Source organism: Petaurus breviceps, unplaced genomic scaffold, assembly GCF_028583685.1.
Source record: "Petaurus breviceps papuanus isolate PSGF00001 unplaced genomic scaffold, PetGlider_PUasm1.0 98, whole genome shotgun sequence".
Taxonomy (NCBI): domain Eukaryota; kingdom Metazoa; phylum Chordata; class Mammalia; order Diprotodontia; family Petauridae; genus Petaurus; species Petaurus breviceps.
In genome coordinates, this window is record NW_027187460.1 from 5,572,435 (window position 1) to 5,596,743 (window position 24,309).

Below are 24,309 nucleotides of genomic sequence, written 5' to 3' on the forward strand. Positions count from 1 at the left end.
CAGCTTAATTTTGCCACAAAACTAGCATACATTCTAATTTTTTTTTTCAAAGTTCCTCATGTCAGCATTCATACAAATCCAGTATTTGTTGACTCCTCATGATGTATTCATGGTACAACTTCAGTCTTTCCTAATGATTTGCTGAATATGAATAATCATTAGAATAAAACTTAAATTGGGGAGAATACTTGAACAATCAATTCTGAGATGGACAACTTTGGTCTTTTTTTGTTTTTACAGATATTTGAAGATTTTACTTTCTAAAAGGTAAGAATGAAATCTCGTTAACATCTTTTTTGTCCCAATTCAGAAAGGTCTATGTATTTTTTTATAGTATGAATTAGAATTGTGAAGCAATTGATAAAGTCCTTTAGCCACTCAGAAATGATAGCCTTTCAGATGCCTCTCCTCTTTACTTCATTTCAATACATGTTGTATTCTTTGATTCTTCTTTGAAGTTTTATTCTTGATTCTTCTTCCCACTCTCCAAGTCAGTTAAAATCCTTAATTCTTTTCATTGTTATTCTTTTTCTAAATAACTCACTTTCATTTGAAAGATAAAAATCTGGATAGTCATTCCACAGTAGTTTTATGAGTAATATAACATACATCTTTGGTGGAAATGGCTTCACACCTATCTCAGAATCTTAAACTTCTCTAGAGGAAGAATCTACAAAGTATTTCTCTGAGTCTTGGCCTATACCTGATACCATCTGCTTGGTTAGATTAATGATGGTAGAAACCATCTTCATACTTTTCATAGTATTTTAAGATTGTAGAATATCAGATTTAGAAGAGTCCTCTTAGATTCCTTTATAAAGTACTTCCCAATTGTGATAAAACTGATGGGTAATTAGGAAATATAAGCTTACTGATTTTTTTGTATTTCATATATAAAAAGATATAAGCACATAAATGAAACACTTTACATTTCTAATTGCCTTTTTTTTTTTAAAGCAATTGGGGCTAAGTAACTTGCTCAAGGTTACATGGCCGGGTGTTTCTTTGTGGGTACTAAGTGTCTGAGCCCAAATTCCATCCCCAGGTCATCCCGACTCTGGGGCTGGTGCTCTTACTCACTGTGCTACCTGGCCGCCCCATGTAATTGCTTTTTTACATGAATATGAGTACATAATTACATGTTTGAGTCTGGGAGGGAGTTAGGGAAGGCATTTTAATTTACAAACTGAGGCATGGGGGTCAAATAAGTTGCCTTAGGTAGCAAGGTTAGTTATTGATCTAGTGGGAACTTGAATTTGGGTCTCCAGGGCCCTGGCCCGATGTTCTTTTGATGATACCTTTTTGCCTCTAATGAATATTTATAATATGTTGGAAGGTGTGGGTGGGTTTAAAAACTAATTTTTTTCTATTTCTATAGGGCTAATAATTATAAATAAAGAATTTAAAAACCTTTAAAATGTTTATTCATGTCACCTTTGAAAGTAGAGAACTGTCATGTCACAGTGGATGGTTCTTGTCTTGGAGTTAGGATTTCTCATGTGACCATGGAGAAATTACTTCACTGCTAGGAATCTTAGATTTTTTACCTGGAAAATAGTGGAAAAAAATGGAAAAAACCTACAGTAGTACCTACACTTCACAAGTTTATTTCAAGGCTCAAGTGCAGTTATATAAAGGTGTTTGCAAACTTTAAATCAGTATAGTAGCAATGCCTGTTTTTATTAGACTATTACTTTGGGGGAGGGAAGAGGTGGGAGTGCTTGGCAGCACACTCATTCTTCCAGATCATTCTGTCAAATGTGAAGATATTTTGATACCAGAAGTAATTTCCATTGTGTTAAAAATAAAATATGGTATATATCTTGAGACTGAAGTAAATTTAGGTGCTACTAGTTTCATGTCAGTGACACAGGAAAGTTAAGCTATTTTACCTTTCAGTATCATAGAATAGGGAGAGACCTTGAGACCACCTGGTCCAACTAGATATACCAGAACAAGAAATTCTACTCTAATACAGGCCTGTCCAACCTGTCGTCCCTAGGGATCATAGGCTTCAGGTTGTGTAGACCTGCTCTAATATAAGAATAATAGCACCTCACATTTACAGAGTGTTTTGAAGTTTGCAAAGTGCTTCATATATGTTGTCTTGTTTTATCTGATAAGTGGTTATCCAGCCTTTGTATGAAGACCTTCAATGAGGGAATCATCTCTTTAAGCAGCCCATTCTACTTTTAGATAGCTCTGCTTATTATGAAGTTTGACCTTTTATCAGGACTGAATTTTTTTTTTTTCAGTGTCCATGGGTTGTTCCCTTTTCTTCCCTCAGGGAACAAATAGAGTCCTTATACTATGTGACCTACTTGAAGACATCTGTCATGTATCCCCTAAGTCTTCAGGGTAAACATTGGAAGTTTTTTCAACTGATCTTCATATGATAAGAACTAGGAACACTTCACCCTACTGGTTGCTCTTCTAAAATTATTTTTAGTGAATACTTATGTATAATTCATTTTCATGTAGTACTTTATACAAATACTTTACACACACACACACACACACACACACACACAAACACAAACCAAAAAACAACCCCTCTGAGGTGGTACAAACATTTTATATTATCTGTATTTTGCAGATGAAGAAACTGAAGCTCAGAAGAATTAACTATCACATTCTCCTGTGATTAGTAAAGGGCATAACTTGAATTATAACTTGGACCCAAGCTGTTAGGTTCTAGATTCAATAAAATTTCTACTGTACTATTCTTAATATATATGCAGGGTATTCCATCTAGATGCTCTAAGGGATACCTGAGCTGGCTAAACTTGGCAGTGGGTTCAAACTCCACAAGGAAGGAGAGACACCTAGAGATAATGACCATCATAACAGTTTATTAGCCTTCCAGAAAAAGCTTCAGGGGTAGGGATGACAGATTAGTGTAGTACAGGGGTGCGGCAGGTTACCTATGCACTAGCAGTAATGGGAGGAGGAGTCGGGGTGATGATCTGCATAGGAGGATAGAGCACTTATCTCCTTCCCATGCAACATGTAGAGCAGCCCTGTGTGTAGAGACTGGGTGTTTATTCCTTCATAAGGGCTTATCAGGAAAGGAGATGTCCCAGCACTCCTGTTGATGTTTTTTCCCAAATGATGCCAGTGTTCCCACTGGGCCTCTTATCTATAGGAGAGAGGGCCAGGACTCAGTCTTAGTCTTGCTTTCTTCTCAATACCTTACATGAGTAAGCTTTCAGGAAGAATGAATATGCTTTCTAGTGTATTAGTTGATTAGATAGTTTGTCAAAATCTTAATACTAGACATTGAATCTATTTTTCTTTCATCTGTATGATTGTAGTGAAGCTTTGTATGCTTAAATTTTACTTCATTTTTAAGCTGAATATAAATAGCTCATATCATTCTATACAGTATAGTAAGCTATTTGAAAAACATGCTGTAGTTTATAACCATTTTCGATTTTTCAGGGACTGATTGTCCAGACTCGTTTTCCTCTTCCCACTTTGGGCTACCTATGAATATAAGTACTGTATGGGAGAATGTCCAATTATGGAATTATAGAGATAAAAAGGGACTTCTGACATTATTTGGTCAACCCCATGATTTTATCATTAATTTTTTTTTCAATTAAGCATTTCTTTTCTCTTCCTCTCAATTCTTCCCACCCCCCACTGGGAGAACAAGAAAAATACAACCCTTGTAACAAATATACATAGTGAAACAAAAGTAATTTCCCTATTAGCCATGTCCAAGAATGTGTCTCATTTTATACATTTAGTCCATCACTTCTCTGTCAGGAGACTGAAAACTATAATTTTTCAAGTGAATAAGTCTGGTTACTTGGACTGTACATGTGAATCCAAATATATTAGTGCAGTTGATTTTCATACCTCTCATAGAAGCATTGGTAATGTTGATTTCATTGTTATTCCCTGACCTGAGCAATAGATAGGGTATAGAAAGGGTATAAAGTGTAATACATGAATTATTGTGTTCTGTGGTCCTGCCTAGTGTTTTGGGACTTGGCTAGTAATAAATAATAGGCTGAGGCATGTTTGCAGTAGTCATCTTCCAATTTCCAGTCAGATCAGCGCTATTCTAATATTGAGTAGATTCTCTCTTCCAGAATGGGAAATTTCAAAAGCAGGGTCTTTAGTCTTAAACTGTGTCTAATGTATAAAGTGAAGAAAAGTTTTTTCTTTACTGTATTTCTTACCCTTAAACTTAGTTTGCCACCTCTCAGGGATAGTCAAGTTAGGTTCAGATGATTACCCCAGATAGATGTTTGTTTAGCTGTTCTACTCTTCTTTCATGTGTAAAGGTTTTATATTTTATCCTTATGGTTGCTGCTCACATTTTTTTGAGCAGAGACATGGCATGGTCAGATATGTGCTTTACTGATATCATTTTGGCAGTTTCTGGGTAATTAATAATTTATTAATTAGGCTAGCTGACGAGCAATAAATTGATGGTCAGTGATTTCTCTCAGTAACCAAAGACCCCTAATGGAAACCTTGAAATGCCTTAAATCTCTTCTGAAAGGGAACTCCCCTGGCAGGTGAAAATCAACCCTGATTGGTGGACATTTAATTAGGAAGTGGGCTAAAAATCTTCACTCCTCTTGCTGAGAATGTGGCACATTCTCAGCAGCCTCAAGGCATCTGGGCTGGTGTAATGTAATATCAAGCAAAGGCAACTTCCCAGGTTCAAAATACCAGCATAGGTGCTCTCTATTTTATTCAGTAACAAACCCAGAACAGAGAAGATCAAAACATGACATCATTCAAAATACAGCATTTACTAAGTGTGATTAAATAATCTCCAAGGACTACCCCACCCCAGGACTTTCCAATCATTCAATCAATTACAAAGTCCCAGTTCTAAATACTACTCCACCCCTAGGCTATACCTTCATTTGGTCCACCACAAAACCCCTCTTCTCAAATGGAGATTATTTTCCAAACATAGGTAAAGTACCTTCATTTGTCAATCACAGAGCACAATAAGGTCAAAAGTTCCCCACCCCTGGATCACAATTGAATCTACCCCAGAGTTACATCAAGTTTAAACACAGCACTTAATACCCAAATGGAGGTCTTTTCTTCATCTTGACACGAGGCAAGTTCTCAGCAATCTTAGTTCCTGGGGAGACAAGGCTTAGCAAGGCCATAAGATACATTGCCAGTCCCTTCATGAATTTATCCTCTGTCTGTAGAACAGTCCTAGAACCCCTGAACACATTAGCAAAGCCCTCTCCCAGGATTTCTGTAAACATACAACAAGAAAATCCTTCTTCAGGGCTTCTGAACCAACAGAAAGGCTCCCAGACCCCTGCAACAACAGCACTGTCCCTCACCAGTGGACAGTATTCACTCTGTCTGCCGGACAGTCTCCAGACCCCTGCAACAACAGTACTGTCCCTCACCAGTGGACAGTATTCACTCTCTGTCTGCAGGACAGTCTCAGGCCTTCTTAGCGAACAGCCAGGTTCCAGGACTTCTTCAACAAAAGGACAGTCTTTCACCAGTGGACAAATCTGGCAAAATAACATCAAAACAGACAGACAAAGTACCAGCAAAACGGCCATGTCTCCTCAGTCCTTGGCAGCTCAGGGGGCAGGTCTCAAAAGTCCAGGGCAATTCAAAGCGGCCACCAGCAATTCTCTTAGTCTCTCTCTCTCCACGAGGTGCTGCTACCAAAAAAAAAAATCTTCCGCCTCTCTCTAGTGTCTCTCCAAATCTACATCACCAGCTCCTCCCAATTCAGGACTTTCTTTTCACATCAACAAGCCCATCCCACAGGTGGGATTAACAAACTCTGGGTTTTAACACAATCAATTTGAAAACCAAGCCAATACAGGGGAATCTTTAATTGCCATTACTATCACAGCTGGGGAAGCCATATCCAGATTCCCCATCCCTGTTCTAGGATAAAATAAAAAATCATCAGCCTGTCATTTAGAGTTCTCTTCAAGTCTGGAATCACTCTGTACTCATCTCCATCTCTTAGAATCTCTAGACCTTCCTTCAGAGTACCACTGAAATGTCATCTCTTTTAAGTAACCTTTCTTGATTACTTCCTCACTCCAGTTATCAGTGCTCTCTCATCCTTAAATTTATTTCCTATTTCTTTGTATTTACTTGTATACACGTTATATCTTTCACTAGAATGTTTTCAAAAAAATTTTAAAACTATTGAACTTTTTGTGTGTTTGTAACCCCAGTACTTAGAACTGCACATTGTAGGCCTTTAATAAATATATGTTGAATTGAATTGAACTGATAGCTGTCTTCAAGTATTTGAAGGGCTATTACATGGAAGAAGGAATTTACTAGTCTTCTTGTTCATAAGGTACAGGAATGGATAAAAGTTGCCAAAAAGGCATATTTAGGTATGATTAAACACTTCCTAACAATTGTAACTATCCAAAAATGGAATGGTCTTCCTTGTAAGGCAGGTCTTCCAGTGGATGTTGTTAAGGGTGCTTAAAGTTATGTTATAGAGCGAGCTCTTTTTCGGATAGAGGTTGAATTAGATAATTGCTGAGTTTCCTTCTCACTCTGAAATTCTCTGTTTGAATCTGTATATGTGTGTATGTTTAGGTACTTGAACTTTTGTGAATCATAAGCATAGTAGCACAGAACCAAAAAACTGACCCAAAAGATGTACATTCAATGTTAAAAGCTGACAAAGATATAGTATAAGACTATGGCAGTGTTTGGAAAGAAGATAAACTACATTGAGTTCTTTAATCTGGGGATACAAGTGAGGTGAGAGGACTTAGGTTAGTAGTATAAGTATTGATACGTTTTTTGATGTCAGGTCCCATTTATAGTAACATCTTGCTTTCCAGGTTTTGATTAAAGGTTATGGACCTTTTGAATTTTAAAGAGACCTTGGATGGTGGTCATTTGTGATTTAGATGATATCTCTGGTGAACAAGCAAAATTTATGCTTTTCTACCCTTTGACTAATCTTGTGGGATTGAAAATTGATTGATCTTTAGTTCATAGTGAATTGATTGAGTCTCAGTGCTTTCTAACCACAAAGGTTCTGAACGAATCCCTAAGTACTGTCATATAAACCACAAGCCTCCTGTTCTCTCTCATTGTGTCCATATAGTCACTGTGTAGATGCTCTTCAAAAGGGTTGCTCTACTTGTCGGTTTTTTCCCTTGGCTCCTGAGTGCTCTAGGATCTTATTTAGTGGCAGTTTGGCAGCTTTACTAGCTTTGCTAGTAAATTGAATATGCTCTGAACTTTATTGCCTCAGTTTCTCTTTATTGCAGATTTTTATTGTGACACTTTTAACATAAGGTGGCCTTTTAAACTGTATAAAATATGATCTTAAAGTAATAATATCTGAACTTACACATCTAAATGAGTGTTGTTCAGAGAGTATATGCTTTTTTATACATTAATTTTGAGGAACTACCAGAAATCACTTGAGTAAGGTGAATAATCAAGTGGGTAATACTATTAAAATGCCCTCTCTAGTAGTGCCTTCCCCCTCCTCAACTTATACCAAAGATGGAGTTCTCCAAGGGGATGACTACTATCCTTTTTTTTTTTTATTAAAGCAATTGGGGTTAAGTAACTTGCTCAAGGTTACATGGCCAGTTTTTTTGTGTGGGTGTTAAATATCTTAGACCAGAACCCAATCCTGGGTCCTCCCGACTCCAAGTCTAGCGCTCTTACTCACTGCGCCACCTATCCACCCCAATGACTACTATCTTAGACTCAAAGAGTACTATGTGGGTCTTCATTCTGAAAACTGTAGCTCATAATCCCTGACCAGTGAGACACAGCTCAAATCAAAGGCAGTTTTGCAAATTGGCAGAATATTTTCCCTATAAACCTGGGATACACTCTCCCAAAAATTTTTGCAGTGTATGTGGGAACAGTATGAGCCACATATGGCCAAGGCACCTTATGTTCTACTACTTGCAGGGTCCCAGTGTCTTTTTTTTTTTTTAATGCTTTATTAACTTCTGATTTACATCATTCATTTCTGCCAGATTTTGAATTACAAATTTTCTCCCCGTTTTTCCCCTACCCACCGCCCCAAAATAACAGTCCCACAGGATATCCCCTCCTCCAATCTGCTCTCTCCCATACCCCTTTCGACTTTTCCAGTGGATCTCTATGCTCCATTGCCTGTATATCTTATTTCCCAATTACATGTAAAATAGTATTAATGTTAGTATATATTTGAATATTTGTTCTTAAAACTTTGAATTCCAGATTCATTTCCTTCCTCTCTTGTCACCCACCCTTACTGGAAAGATGAGCAGTTCAGTATAGGTTGTACATGTGTGGCTAATGCAAAACAATAACATAGTAGATATATTGTAAAAGACTGACTATATTTTCCTCCCTCCTATCCCACCTCCCACCTGTTCTATTCTCTGCTTTGATCCCATCCCTTTTCAAAAATGGGTGCTTCCAAATTCCCCCCAGCCTGCCTGCCCTTCCATCATCCTCCCTCTCCTCATTCCTTTCCCCCCCTACTCTCCTGGAGGGTGAGATACCCTATTCAGTGTGTATTTCATTCCCTCCTCAAGCCAAATTCAATGGGAATAAGGTTGACCCATTCCCTTTTGCTTTCCTATTCTTCCCCTCCATTGTAACCATTTTCCCTTGCCTCTTCTGTATAAGATAGTTTAGCCCATTCTGTCTCTCCCCATCTCCTCTCATTATATTCCTCTCTCACCTATTAATTTCACCTTTTAAGTATCATCCCTTCCTGTTAAATTGGTCCTGTGCCCTCTATGTGTATCTGTAAACATATATACATACATTCACATATGTATTCATATGCCCATATACTCTCATACATAGACATATATATTTCTATTCCCTTTAACTACTGAGAAAAGTCTCATAAGTTACAATAATTGTTTTTCCATGTAGGAATGTTAACAGTTCAACTTTGATAAGTTTCTTATGATTTCTTTTCCTTGTTTACCTTCTCATGCTTCTCTTGCTTCTTGTATCTGAATGTCAAACTTTCTATTCAACTCTGGTTTTTTCAGCAAGAATGCTTGAAAGTCCTCTATTCCACTGAATGACCATATTTTCCCCTGAAACATGATACTCAGTTTTGCTGGGTAGGTGATTCTTGGTTTTAATACCAGCTCCTTTGACCTCTGGAATATCATATTCCCAGCCCTTTGATCCCTCATTGTAGAAGCTGCCAGATCCTGGCTTATCCCGATTGTGTTTCCACAATATTCAAATTGTTTCTTCCTGGCTGCTTGTAATATTCTCTCCTTAATCTGGGAATTCTGGAACCTGGCTATAATATTCCTAGGAGTTTTCTTTTTGGGATCTTTTTCAGGAGGTGATCAGTGGATTCTTTCAACCTCTGTTTTGCCCTCTGGTTCTAAAACATCAGGGCAGTTTTCTCTGAGAATTTCCTGGAGGATGATTTCTAGGTTCTTACTTTGATCATGGCTTTCAGGTAGTCCAATAATTTTTAAATTATCTCTCCTGTATCTATTTTCCAGGTCAGTGGTTTTTCCCATGAGATATTTCACCTTGCCTTCCATTCTTTCATTTGTTTGGATCTGTTTAACAGCATCTTGATTTCTCATAAAGTCATTAGCTTCCATTTGTTCCAATCTAATTCTGAAGCAATGATTCTCCTCATTGAGCTTTTGAGATTCTTTTTCCATCTGGCAAATTTGGCTTTTTAAGGCATTCTTCTCCTCATTGCCTTTTTGAGCCTCTTTTGCCATTTGAGTTAGTCTATTTTTTAAGGTGGTATTTTCCTCAGTCAGGCTGTTGACTCTTATTTCATAATTTTCTTGCATCATTCTCATTTCTCTTCCCAATTTTTCCTCCACTTCTCTTAGCTGCTTCTTAAGGTCCTCTATGGCCTGTAACCAGCTCGTATTTTCCTTTGAAGCATTTGGTGCAGGAGTTCTGACTTTACTGTCTTACTCCTGTTCCATGCTTTGATCCTTTTTGTCCCCAAAATAGGAGTCTAATGTTGGAATCTTCTGTTTGCTTTGTTTCCTTTTCCTTGTCATGTTGCCCCTCAGTTACTTGACCCCTGGGCTTTTTGCCACAGTAGGACTGTGCCGCCAGACAGGGTTGCTTTCCTCCCAAACTCTGGGGTTTTCTCAGCTGCTGGAGGTATTAGATGGGTGCCCTCTCTGAGGCCTCCACACGCTCTGGCAAGCTGGTCACACACCCCATGACCTCCACCCTAGACTGCAATCCAGATCCAAGCAGGTTAAAGCAAGAGCGATCACCCCTCAGACTGGGGCTTGGTCCCCCTACACTCTGCAAGCCAGGAGCTGAAGCCGCCACGTGGCGCTGGCTGGCTGTGCCAGCATCTCAGCAGCTTCTCGCCCTGGGGACAAAAGCCACCCACTCCCACTTACTGGATCCCAAAGTCCAGACTGCACTGACCTCTCACTTTGTCATTTGCATCTATGTGTTGATAAATCTGGAAATGGCCACAGTTGCTCTTGATCTGGAGTCCCTCTGGCAGCCGCTGCTCAGGCCCACCCTGGGGCTAAAGCCTCAGCGTGGGGCTGGGCTCGGCTCCTAGAGCACTGTGCTGGCCGCTTGCTGCTGGCCTGCCGGGCTGTCCTCAGTGGGAGGTTAGCTTCTCTGTGTCATTTTGTGGGTGTCGTAGCTCCAAAGTTTGGAGTCCCCTTTTTCATGGATTGGGGAAGGTGGAAGACGGAGCAGCGGGGAGGTCCTGCTTCTACTCCGCCATCTTGACTCTGCCCCTCCAGTGTCCTTCTTTTAGTAGGACTTCTTGCTGCTCTTCTTTTGGCAACCCTAGGAGGTAGGTGCTGTCATTATCCTCATTTTTACAGATGAAGAAACTGAGGCAGACAGAGGTTAAGTGACTTTTAAATCACAATGCTACTAAATGTCAGAGGCTGGTTTCCTGATTCTTTGTCTCGCACTCTGTATACACTGTAGTACCTACCTGCCTCCCTCCTTGATGCTGTATACATGCTATATGCATTACTCATCTGGGTTCCCTGGACTTGTCCTGAGCTAGCTAGTTCTAGCTTTTCCCCATAGTTGTCTCTCTTCATTGCTGCCAGAGAGCTTGGTTTTTTTGAACTTCCAGTTCTTGATTCTCTATCCCCTGCTAGATATAGTATCTTCTGCTAGAGGACTATTTTGACTGCAGTATGCTATGACCAGAGCTAAGTGTATCAAAGCTGGTCATCACATGATGTGGTTGTTTCTGTGTACAATGTTCTCCTGGCTTTGCTCTCTTAACTCAGTATCAGTTCATGTAAGTCTTTCCAAGTTTTTCTGAAGTCCGCCAGCTCATCATTTCTTATGGAACAATAGTATTTCATTACATTCATATATTACAACTTGTTCAACCATTCCCTAATTGTTGGGTATCCCCTCAATTTTTAATTCTTGGCCACCACAAAAAGAGCTGCTATAAATATTTTTTGTACATGTGGGTCCTTTTCCCATTTTTATGATCTCTTTGGGATACAGATCTAAAGTGGGTATTGCTGGGTCAAAGGGTATGCACAGTTTTATAGCCCTTTGGGCACAGTTCCAAATTGCTCTCCCAAATGGTTGGATCAGTTCACAACTCCACCAACAATGCATTAGTGTTCCAGTTTTCCAACATCTCCAACATTTGTCATTTTCCTGTTTTGTCACGTTAGCCAATCTGATATGTGTGATGTGATATCTCAGAGTTGTTTTGATTTGCATTTCTCTAAATCATTATTGATTAGAGAGATGCAAATCAAAATATAACTATAGATAGCTTTAATTTCTTCATCTGAAAACTGACAGACATAGTTTTTAAAACACTTTCAGGGCCTCCCCATCTAATAGCCAGCTGGATGTTAATACTAACAGGGAGAATTCCTTCACACTTCATAAATGGATAATAGAGCTTAGACTAGCCTTTGCTTGTAGCTTAGCATATTCATACCTTTGTTATCTATCTGCCTTTTATTTGCTGTAATCATGTCAACTGAGAGAGAGTTGTCTCTCCTTTCTCCCTGCCTGTATTTTTGATGACAGAAAATAAATTGTGGTTTACTGGACCTCCAAAAAAAAAAAAATCCCATCCTGTTACATTACAGGAATTATTGTGTAGTAGAAAGAATGCTATTTTTGGAGTAAAAAACCTAGGTTCAAATACTGATTCTGCTACTTTACTGTCTGTATACCCTTGAGCAAGTCACCTCACTACTGCCTTAATTATGACTTAGTTATTATTGCTTTTCTTCTTCTTTATGATGGAAGAAACACCAGAGAGCTAGATCAGGGATCTCTCTCCCCTCTGTTCCCTCCCCCCCCCCCCATCTACAAAGTGCTATTTGTATTTCTTGTCTTCAGGCTCTCTTTATTGGACAGGGAGGGAGAAAGACAGAGAGATTGAGAGGCTGTGAGTGTACTTGCATGCAAGCACATACAAAATACACACTTAAGGGGGAAAAATGTAAACTCTTTGAGCTCCTATTTCCTTGTTCTCAAAATGAAGATAATAACATGTGCACCATCTACTTTCTCATAGCATACCTTCTAAAAACTGAGAACAGCACTTAGCCTTGAAGCCGTTGTAAATGTGTTGTTGCTTTTAAATAGTTGCATCTCATGTTCCTGTGTTGGAGGCAGATTTGTCTTACTGAAACATCTGTAACATATTCATCAAGGTATCATAGAGAACTCTGTAATTCAAACCTGGATTCATATCCTATTTCTTATGGCAAATGTTTTTGTGACTATATCACCAAGTCACTTCCCTCAGAGGCCTTATCTCTAAAATGAGGAAGTGGGACTAACTGTATGACCTCTGAGGTTTGATCTGTCACCTTTCCCAATCCCACTGCCCATCTCCCTAAGGAGTTTCTCGAAAATATGAGTTCTCTATATATACAATTTTTAAAAAGAGTATTCTGAAGTTTTTCAAAATTTCATAGTCTTTTAAAATTTCATGGTTTTTAGTGTATCCCTTTGCTAGTGGAAAAATTTCTAAAATAATGGTTGGTGAAAAGGTTTCTCAAACTGGTACTATATGCTTGTATTTTGATTATATATACTTAAATCAACAATTGAAATAGGCAAAGGTCTTTTTGTATTTTAGGAAGTGAATTGATGAATTTTCTCTTGCCTTCTGTAGAGGATGTTGTAGTGGAGGTTCCTATTCAGTTACTGGTTTGATTAGATGCCTTTTGATATTACTTTCATTTCTAAAATGCTATGATTTGAAAATTTTTTGTTTGAAGCACTTAGCACAGATTTCCCTTGACTTCTATTAGTAATGATTCTTTAAAAAATCTATGAAATTGTGCATATTTTTCCTTAGTTTGTATAGTTCATGGTTCTTGAATTCTAAAATCTGTTTTCACATATCAGATCTTAAATGATCTTACTATAACTTTATGTGTAGGACTATTATCTCTGGTCTTAAGTGGGAAGACCCATTCATTACTGTTTTGAAAGCCTCATGACTTAGTAAACAAGGGTAGGGCATCATTGCTTTATTGTGGACTAAGAACCATCTATATATGCTTTAGACTTTTTCTTTTGTCCGTGGATGATAGAATCATAGAGGTAGAAGGGACCTTAGAGAGGTCATTTAATCCAACATTATTGACATGTTGTCTTTGCTTGAAGACCTTTAAGGAGTAAGAATATACTATTTCACAATGCGGCCATTTCTACTTAGGATGTAATGTAGGAATGTAGCAATTTTTCCTTATGGAAAGTCTAAATGTGCCTTTTGATCCCAACCACATCCTTGTAAGTAAGGCAGGTACTATTCATTTCAGTAAGGCTATATTGAACACATATCATGTGCACCTGTACTTGGCTAGCAACTAGGAAGAGAGACAAATATTTTTTTAAAAGTCTGTACTCTCAAGGAACTTGTATTCTACTATAGGTAAAGATGCAACATGCACACAGATAAATAATTCTTCAGACCTTTAAAGTATGACTTTCAACCTTATCACTCAATTGAAACTGCTTTCCCCAAAGTAACCAGTGATCTCCTAGTTACCAAATCAGAATGGTCTTTTTTTTTTCAGTCCCAGTCCTTTATGACTTATCTACTGCTTTTGAACTGTTGACCACATCCCTCTCTTCCTATATACTCTTTTATCTCTGGGCTTTCATGATTCTACTCTATCTCTTAGTTTGCCTCTACCTGTCTAAACGCTCTCTAGTTACCTTTGCTGTCTTATCATCTGCAACATGCCGCCTTACTGTGTGTCTTCCCCAAGGCTCTAGTCCGAGTCCTCTTCTCTTCTTTTTCTATATTCTCTCTTAGCCTCACCAACTCTTCTGGGTTTACCTGTCTTGATACAGATGACTCTCAGATCTATTTATCTAGCCCCAATCTCTCACGATCTTCATTCTCATATTTCATCTGCCTATTAGACATTTCATACTGGATGTTCAAGGGCATCTTAAACTCCGTCTGTCTAAAACAGATTATTATCTTTCCCCCCAAACCTTCTTTTTAAAACTTCCTTTTTAAAAACTCCCAAAGGCACTACCATCCTTCTAGTGTCTCAGGTTCATAATCTCGATTTTCCTGTGTTCTTCTCTTAGCAGTTGTCCAATCTTACCTCTGCAACATATCTTGTATCTTGACCCCATTCCCTCCATTCACACAATTACCACCTTAGTTCTGGCCTTCCTCACCTCTTTATGTAGCAAGTAGATCAAGTATTTGAAGACTGGGGTGTTTTTTTTTTTATTATTTTGACCTTCTCATTGTGATAGTTGCTTTCTATTTGTTATACTTATGTAGGATGTGGTAATACTATTTGTTCCTCTTTTTGATATCATTTACTTTTTCAAATAGGTCAGGTTGGAGATGTAATTACATATAATATTTTCTTATCTTTTACTTCTAGGATTATGTTGAGTTTTATCTTTATTCTAACAAATTAGTTATCTGACTATACACAGATTTTGATAACCAGTTGTCTCTTGTCTGGTGAGATGTGTGTGTATGTGTAGTGTGTACACACATATATTTTGGTGATATTTGGTGTTCGTTGTACATAGCACTTTCCAATTTTTTGCTTGAATACATTCTTTAGAGGTAGCTTGTTGGACAGTGGATAGAGCACTGGGACTGGAGTCAGGAAGAACTGAGTTCAAATCCATCCTCAAACACTTATTAACTGTGATGCCCCGTGAAAGTCATCTAACCATTGTCTGCCTTTGTTTCTACAACTGTAAAATGAAGATAACGGTAGCACCTACCTCACAGGTTTGTTGTGAAGATCAAATGATATTATAGTTATAAAAGTGCTTAGTACAGTGCCTGACACATAGGAAATGCTATATAAATACTTATTCTCTTCCTTTTCCCTTCCCCTTCCCCTTATTCTTGATACATAAGCATGAAACTTTTGTGTATTCTTTAGGCCTTCTTGCCCTCTTTAACAGAACCCTATTTTTTTTTTTTGCTCTCTTCCTCTTTGCCCATTTTTGCATTGAAGTCACTTGGTGTGGAAAATTGGGGGGGGGTTCTTCATAGAATTTCCCCATTTCTTTGTCTGTTACAGGTAATTGATGCAAAAGCTATAGCTATTATCAGTGTGTTGGCCTTTTTGTTCATGGTCATCAGGGGTGTACTTGCAAGGTCAAATAACCAAATATCCTATAAAATGATGTTTCTTATTGCCTTTGGGATGTACATTTAATTCAGTTGTGCAGATTCATTTATTGGGGAAACTGTGGGTCATTTTTCCATTTAGATGCAACTTTGTTTTGTCTTTTTGTTTTTATTATAATAAGAATGCCACTATTTATTGCTCATTTCCTTCATTTGAATGAAAGGGGCAGAAAATACCATGTTCAGTGGTAGTGGTGGGAACTATTTAGGAGGTAGAACTGTTCCATCTTTAGATTTGTGATTGGGAGGAGGAAAACCATGCATAATCTGAAATGTGTTTCTGAGTTTGGGAAGTTCTACTGGATAAGTAAGCCTCAGTATACATCAGAAGCTCTCAAGAATGAAATTCCAAAGACACAAGAAGAAACATTTCTGAAGAGGAAGAACATAAATTGTCATCCAAAGAGATGACATATAGATATGCAGGGAAATCAGATAAGTTAGATTTCTTAAAAGACATGTACAGAAAATGTCAGCAAGGGAAAACAACAAAGGATTAATATAAAAGTTTGGCACAGTCTTGTATGAATTGCTCAGGAGTGCTAAACCTGAGTGAAAAAAGTTAAGGAAAATATTTTTAAAGTTTTTAGGTAAAGAGGAAGATCAAAGAAAGGTTAGGACTGGTTTTCTGGATATCTTTGACAGGTCAAGAAGGATGAGGCCTGATAAACTGTCAGTATTTATTAATCTTTTCTTTAGTAATATCATGTAGAAATTTTGAAAGAATAAAATTCACTGACCTTTGGGTTGCATATTCTAATCTCTTCCATTTTTTAAAATTGGAGTAATATTTGCCTTTTTTCACACTTTTAACAGGTCTCCCTTTCTGTATGTTCACTCACAAGGGTTCACTAATTACATCATTGATTCTTTCAGTACTCTGATGAATAATAGTTTTTTCTGGGCCTAGTGAATTTAAGCTCATCAAGGGCATTATTACTCTTGCCATTTTCCTACTTTGCTTTGATATCAGCGTCCTGTTGTCTGTTGCAGTCTGGCCTTTTCAGTTTTAATACTATTCTCCTTGGCAGAAAAAAATGAAAAACAGTTCAGTTATTCTGCCTTCTCATTTGTTATGAACATCTCATCTGCCTTGTGTAGTTAGTGGTCCTATCTTTTCTTTGATCTTCCTCTTTCTCATGATGTAACTAACAAAACTCTTACCACAATCCTTTTTGTTGTCCTTAGTTTCCTTATCAGGTTAAACTTTGTGATCTATAACATATCTGAAATTATACATAAAGAACTTGTTTTTGTTTATCCTATGTAACCTGTACTTGTGTCCATCTCCTTTACATGTCTTGCTAAGGCTCCTCCCGTTCCTTTAGGCAATTCCACCTTTTCTTCATCAGAATTATTTCTCATTGTATCTTCAAAATTTCATTCTTTTGAGCTTCCCATTCCTGTTGGGCTAATTTTCTTTGGACAGTTATTAGTCCATGGACTCTTAGCTTCCTTTCATTGAACTACTTGAAATCTGCTTTCCTAATAACTATGAATCTCAGACTATGCCTGCCTTTATTTTCCTTTTTTGTAAATTTTAATATGCATTGATAATTTGTTCCCAAGAGTCTAATAATTTCAGTTTACACAACCATGTCTTTATGATTGGTGTGAACCAAGTGTGGTAGTTCCCTGCATTGCTTTCTCTGTTTTTCAAAAGATAAAATTATTAAGGAAAGTCACAGAATTTTTAGTTGTTCTCTTTTTGGCTTATAGGGAACTCCGGTGGATAGCTATATAATTGATAGCTGAAGTTTCCACATTACAGCCACTATCATGCCTTAGTTCTAGGCTTGTGATTGTTTCTTAAATTTATATATTTCTTCTTTCTGTCCAGTTTGTCCATATTATACTCTGATATTACTTTTGTTTGTATCTCCACTGATCTTCACCAGATCTCTCTGTCATGATTCTTTCATATGCTAATCATGAGTCCTATGTCATTAAATCTTGTGATGCCTGTGGTAATTTTTTTTTTATCAGTTGGACAGTATTAGAAAATATTGGGGAACATCTAGTAGTCTAGTTTGACTGAAATGTGAAAGGGAATCATGTAAAATCACACTTAAAGGGCTAATGAAACCAGATTGGCACTGATGCTTTCATTGTCAAGCTAAGGATTTTATTTTTTATATTGTGAGAAATAGCCACTGAATTTCTTTTTTTTTTTTTTTATTAAATAGGAAACTGACCTTTTCATTAGAAAGATGGTTTTGCTTGCTGTGTCAAAGATAGCTTGTATGGATAGATGGAGAACTTAGGTAAAATAGTTATTAAGCACTTTTGATGTGTCTGGCACTCTGCTAATATTGGAGAGGAGAGAGACTGCAAATGGAGACTAGTTTAGGAGGTTATTCTAAATAGTCCAGGTGAAAGGTGATGATAACTTTAATTAGGATTGGTAGCAATACAAATGGAAAATTGGGGACAGATGATGTAGTAGAGTTAGAATGCACAATTCTGATTGAATGTTTCTTTGAGCCCTCCTTATGACTCCCCCACCACCAGCTTTAATACTAGTGCCTTTGTTTATTCTTGAATATTTTTTGTTTGTATGAAATTATTTGCATGGTGTCCCCATCATTGCCCTGTGAGCTCCCTGAGATCAGGAACTATCTTTTGTTTATCTTTATGTATCCAGTGCAGTGTCTGGCACATAGCAAACACTTAATAAGTGCTTATTGATTGACTAAGAAAGGCAGTGGTGCCATCAATTGAAATAGTGTGAAGGACAATCTTTTTTGTGGAATGAGTTCAGATTTAGATGTTTAGAGTTTGAAGGGTCAGCAGGATAGCCAGGTTATGCCTGTTAGGCAGTTTGAAAGCTTGGCTGAAGCTCAGGTGAGATATTATATAACTGGAACTATAAATTTGATAATCATCTGTTTACAGAGGCAAGGAAGAGAGAAGAGGTCTGAGGACAGTTCTTTGGGGATACCCACACTAAGGAGAAGAATGCTGTACCTTTTAGGGAGATGGAGGAATGGTCTTACAAGTAGGAGGAAATTCAGGAGATCAAAGTTTCTATCCTGGGACATGAAATGAATAGCAGTACCACTGTCAGAAATAAGACTTCATAAATAAGAGTTGCTACCTACTTATTTCAGTGAAAGTTTATAATCCCATTCCACCCTTTTCATGAGGACTCATTTATTGATTTGATTTGAGTTGCATTGAATTGAAATGAATTCAGAAACTGAATTGAACCTATGTCACTAATGTTATGGCATGTACTTAGCTGTGGGTTATCCATAAATACCATCTGAGATACAGTTTTAATTTCTGTCCTTATTAATAATGTTATTCTTTTTCCCTGCATTCTGTTCCTTTCATCTTGGTTTTCAGCCAACTGACTTCCAATATCATCTGGTATGCCTTTTTTTTTTTTTTGTCTTAAAGAAGGTAACCTTGTGACATCGTTAATATTAGGAAAATAACATCAGTGCTGATACAAGTGCCAAGGAAAATGGAAAGACATTCTTCCTTTCCGACTCAAAAAGGAACCCAGGTGGATTTGAACTTTAGTTCATGATACTTAGGCATACTAATGGATAGTTAACTTTGGCAGTACAAATAGATAGTACTTTCTCACTATTTTCATTCTCTTTATTTTCCTTTTTTAATTTTATTTTAAAAGAGAGCATGATAAGGGGTTGTATGTGTATGTGGTTGTATTGACTTGCTGACTCCCTTGCTGGTAGCCCGTTATTGCGCCCTAGCTCCCTCATTTATTAAATGGGAATAATAATAGCTGTCCTTTCTCTCATGGTTCAACTAAGATCATATATGTAAAAGGGTATACTGTACAATGTAGTAGCACAGTTCTATAGTACTCTATACTATAGAATGTTTTCTTAAGAAGAAAAATTTGGGAGATAGATTTTACAAAGATCAGGATAGTTTAGATTCATAGAGATGGAGTGACTTGTCTAAGGTCACACAGTTAATTCAGTAATAAAGCCCAGAAACAAACCCAGTTCTTTTGATCAAGTCCAGTGCTTTCTTGTTTTATTTTTGGTATTAGATTGTAATGGGAATGTACATTTTTAAGCTCTTCCCTGCCCCTAGGCTAAAGTGCAGCTGGAGCCTGGGGTGGGAGGCTTGTTTTTCAGTAGATACTTTTTGATTGACTAGTGGGTCCAGAAGGTTGTTACATTCTCTGAGCCAGGAGCAGGCTATATATACCCTGATTTGAGGCTTTGTTTTGGGGCTCACTTTGAGAAGTGTTCTGTGATTTGATCAGATGAGACTCTGGGAAGCCATTGTTGAGAGCCCCCTGGCTTTGAAAAACCCAGATGTTGATTTAGTATGGATGTAATGGTTGGACAGTTTGGAAACCTGTCTACTTAATCTGTTTCTCTGTCTTGATAATTCTGTCTGTATACTCTGAAGTTCGGGGTGCTGACCTTTTTCTCCTGAACTAGGTAAATGATACATATTTGACTGATTAAAGTACACTAGTTAACACATTTTGAGTTGCTTTCCTGTATCAAAGCAGATCTAAGAACCTGTGTTGGCAGCCACCCTGGGGATGCTGGGGTGCTTGCTGATACATAGATCCACCTTTATTTAGAAATATTTTTCAACTCTGAGTGGGAACTCTTGAGTGTTTTGGATTATGAGGGTAAGGGAATAAATACTTATTTAGCACCTACTTTATGCCAGGCACTGTGCTAAGTGCTTTAGAAATGATTTCATTTTATCTTTACCACAACCCTGGGAGATAAGTGCTGTTATTACCATTTTACAATTGAGTCAACTGAGACAGAAATTAAGTACTTTGCTCAGTCTCACACAGCTAGTAAATGTCTGAGGTTGGATTTGAAGTCAGGTCTCTACAAACAATTTGCCCCAATAATTGACTTAGAAACTAGTGTTACATAAGGTTTTTCAGAGAATATATGCATTTAATCTCAGCTTTTACTCTACTTTTTGAATTAATAAATATTTATTAAATGTCTACTTTGTAGACCAGAAGTGGCATCCCACAGCACTCTTGAGTGTGACCAGAACCAGATTAAAATAGAATTCAGAAATATTTAAGAAAGTTAAAAATACAATAAAACACACATAGCACATTTTAAAACTAAGTCAGTATGCTGTCACAGGGAACCTTACGTATTAAATAGTTCAATGGTCCCCCATTTCTATTTGAGTTTGACACCACTGATGTAAGCAATCTCTCTTTTTTTTTGGCCTGCTTCTAGTATTCTTTAAATTTTTGTAGTTATTTGTATATTCCTGGGGAATAAAGATAAGACCAAAAACAAAACAAAACAAAACAAAACAAAAAAAACCCACAGTCTAGAGAAGCAAAGACCCAGCCAAGATTAGACGTGTGTTGTTATACTGGACCTGATTTAAGCAAGACTCATCATACACAGTCTTAAAGCAGTTGTGAGCTTCTAAAAACCCCACCAAGACTTTTTTTGGACATTGTGTATATAGGTAGTTGGGAGAAAGCAAACTTGCCTTTCCAGTCATTTTGCTGCCTTTTTTTTTTGATTTAAATGCTCTGGGAGTTCAGCACAGCTTCAGCAGGGGGCCCAGTTGGTTGGTTCCCAGCCAACTGGGACCAGCTCTGTGGGGCCCCTCTAACTACAGGACCTAAATTACCTCCAAATTAGGTTGACTGTGACCTGTTTTATCAGAACTCAGTACCCAGGTAATGGTTCAAATTGGATATCAGGCTGTTCTCATTGGGCTAATTCAACTGTCCCATTCTGCATCATTGTTCTCTGCTTTATTCTTCTGACAGTGGCAAGGATTTTTGTAGATCAGGACTTATCACCTTCCCCCTTACTTACTAGTAAAAGAAGCCTGATGAAAGTCTTTACTCTAGTAGACCCATCTGCTTATTTCTAATGCTTAATTCTTGGCCTGCTATTTTTCTGTTACCACTCACCAGAGCTGCCTGAGGTCAGAGGTCAGAGTTCAGACTGACAAATGGTGCCTTTTCATTAGGACATTAGAAGTCACTTGCAGCTCTGACAACTGTTAGTTGCCTTGAAGGCACAGTAGGTTAGCTAGGACAAAACCATGGTCAAGATTGGCTAACCATGCACATTTTAAAAGAAAGCAGATGTTAGACAACGTTGACCAACCTTGTGAGCATCCTCTGTTCTAGTAAGAATTTGTATAAGTACTTTGTTTTCACTGTACTTTGCAAACATTAATGAATTTATTCTCTTAAAGTCCTCTGGTTATTATCTCTGGTTATTATCTCTGGTTATTATCTCTGGTTATTATCTCTGGTTATTATCAGTATTTTCTTTTAAGAGATCATGTGGTTAAGGCATAAACAAAATTTAACCATCTTTCTCCTTTTTCATTTTGACAGTGCTTTTACTGTCATACCTTGATGCAGAGATATTACTGAAACAAAAGATTTTGTGACTTGGCTTACAGGAATCTAGAAGCCACATTCCAGAATGTAAAAGCTGTCCAGTTTGTAGATTTATGCTAAACAAAAATAATTACATTGGTATTCCTTGTATTAGGCAAATTTTTAATATACATAGTATGACTGTATTATATAAAGCTAAAGAATGGGGACACAAAGTTCCTAGTTATTTATTCTCTTACAACTGAAGTGGAATGTTTTTAGATAGTTACATTTTTAAAGATGACCTTTGTCATTTCCCAGTTTGAATGGAAAAAAGTAAGTTGTCCTTTGTTAGGAGGGGAGCTAGCTATGGTACTGATTGTGAGGATATTTTGCTGTCTTACTCTATATATGATTCAACCCTCAGTCATATTTTGTTTAGGAGATTAGAAAAAGTATGTCTTGAGTCAATAAGTATTCTCTAGGATAATTCAACAAGAATATAGTTGCCATAGCTGTTTGCTTTTTCATTTTTTATTAAGCTTCATTTATAAAGAAAGTGTCAATTTGACAAAAAATAATTTTGTATCAGAAATCTTTAGCTTTTCTGTTTTATTTTTCCAGTTGTTGATCTGGGTAATAATTTTAACTGCACTAATATCAGAATAGTTTGGTAAAATACTAGAGGCAAGAAATTGCAAACAACAACAAAAATGACTTAAAGAGCCATATACAAACCTGACCTGGGTCAAGCTTGATTTGCAGCTCAGTCAATTTTGGAATAGGCTGTCAGTTTTGTAAACAGGAGTCTGCTGGGTGAATTGAACAGAAGGGTGAGATTAGCATATTAATAAGGTGCTTTCTAATCTCCTTCTCTCTCTCCTCCCTCCCCTTTCTCCCTCCTTCCCCTTTCCCTCCCTCCCTTCCTGAATGAATCTAGGAATACAGACCCACACGGTCACATTACTAGCTGGTTGCATTCTGTTCAGTAGCTCACTCTGGCAAAGATGGTCTGTGTTTCAAATTGCGGAAGCATGAGAAGATTCTGTAATTGAAAAGCAATTCTTCCTGCTGCTGGAAAATGTTACAGAAGTGATACCTACCAAATTTCGATGCAAACTATCCAAACAGGAACAAATGTAGGGGAAGCTTAGCCTTGCTTGTGGATTGAATGCATTCAAGTGATTAGCTTTCCAGCCCCCCTACAGGAGCAAATACTATTGGAGCACTGAATTGGGACTTTGTATGCTGAATCCTGGCTTGATCTCTATACAATTGTGTGTATGTTGTTGGAACTGGCTGGCCAACCGGCCCTGAAACCAGCAGGTGCTATCTATATGGAGAAAAGCGGCTGTAGCCCATTTCCAATATGCTGGGCTAAAGGTATAAATAATTTTTCAATCTACTGTTTTTTATTGTCTTAAAATTGTATTTTGGCATAGAAAGGGCTATTAAAGTTCTTATTTTCAAGAAATTATCTCCAAAAGGAGAAAAATAAAAATTAGAAAAGAAGTTGCACTTATAATCATAACAAACTGGTTATTTTTTTCATGGTTGCTAAAATGTTTAAATGAGTAAACATTTATTCTTTTATCTTTTGTACTTTTTCATTGTTTAACTTTGTTATATCATTTTTATCATACTAATTTTCCATTTTGTTTCTCTGGAAGTTTTCAAGAAAAAGAAATGTCAGGTTTAACTAAAATAGGATGAAAACTTCTCTTTCTAATTATTTTTCTTATGGTTTTAAAGTTGGTATCCTTTAGTGGCAGGTAATACAGAAATATAATACTTTGTAATCCATATGAGGCAAAATGGATTTATAGTTATCAAGTAAGGGATGTGATTACTTACCTAAATTTTTTCATTTCATTTAAAAATTTTAATTAATTTTAAGGAAATAAAAACAATTTCTTGATTGTGTTCTAGGCAACATTTGGGGCATATTTGTTTAAAATATTATGTGAGAAATCTTATGCCATGTAAATAAGAAAACCCCAAAGGGTGGAATATATATAACTGCTTTAATAGAAAAAAAAATCTGTCCAGCAAAGATGGTCCTTTATGGAAGATTTAGTTAAATCATTTATAATAAACATGGATTATTTTAAACCTATGTATATACTTAATGTCAAGCCAACCCCATCTCAAGATATTTAAAAACTAGTGCACTGGAATAAGCCCTGTTGCATTGTTATAAATAGAACTATAGATTGATTCCACCTATTTTTTAGTTTAGGAGAAAAACTATTGCCCAGCTAGGGTGTTAAAGTGTTAGCTCATAATTGTTAATTTTTCTTTTGATGCTTCTGATTTATCCAGTAGTAATTTTTATCCATTTGGATGTTGAAATTTGGCTTTT

The 24,309-nt window shown here is 37.1% G+C and overlaps 1 protein-coding gene across 8 annotated transcripts in view; it reads left to right on the forward strand.

Moving 5' to 3' along the window:
• The window catches only part of PTK2 (protein tyrosine kinase 2), a 439,876-nt gene that overhangs the window by 96,401 nt on the left and 319,166 nt on the right, over nucleotides 1–24,309 (forward strand). For 3 of the 8 annotated variants that reach the window (XM_069081223.1, XM_069081222.1, XM_069081224.1), the window contains one exon: nucleotides 241–267. The exons of 3 other annotated variants lie outside the window; for them this stretch is intronic. Coding sequence is in view for 2 of the 5 variants with exons in the window: in XM_069081220.1 (XP_068937321.1) it covers nucleotides 23,231–23,330 (100 nt within the window). In the remaining 3 variants the exon portion in view is untranslated. Of the gene's footprint in view, nucleotides 1–240; nucleotides 268–22,887; nucleotides 23,331–24,309 lie in introns of all 8 variants that reach the window. 2 more of the 8 variants (XM_069081220.1, XM_069081221.1) reach the window with 1 other exon arrangement.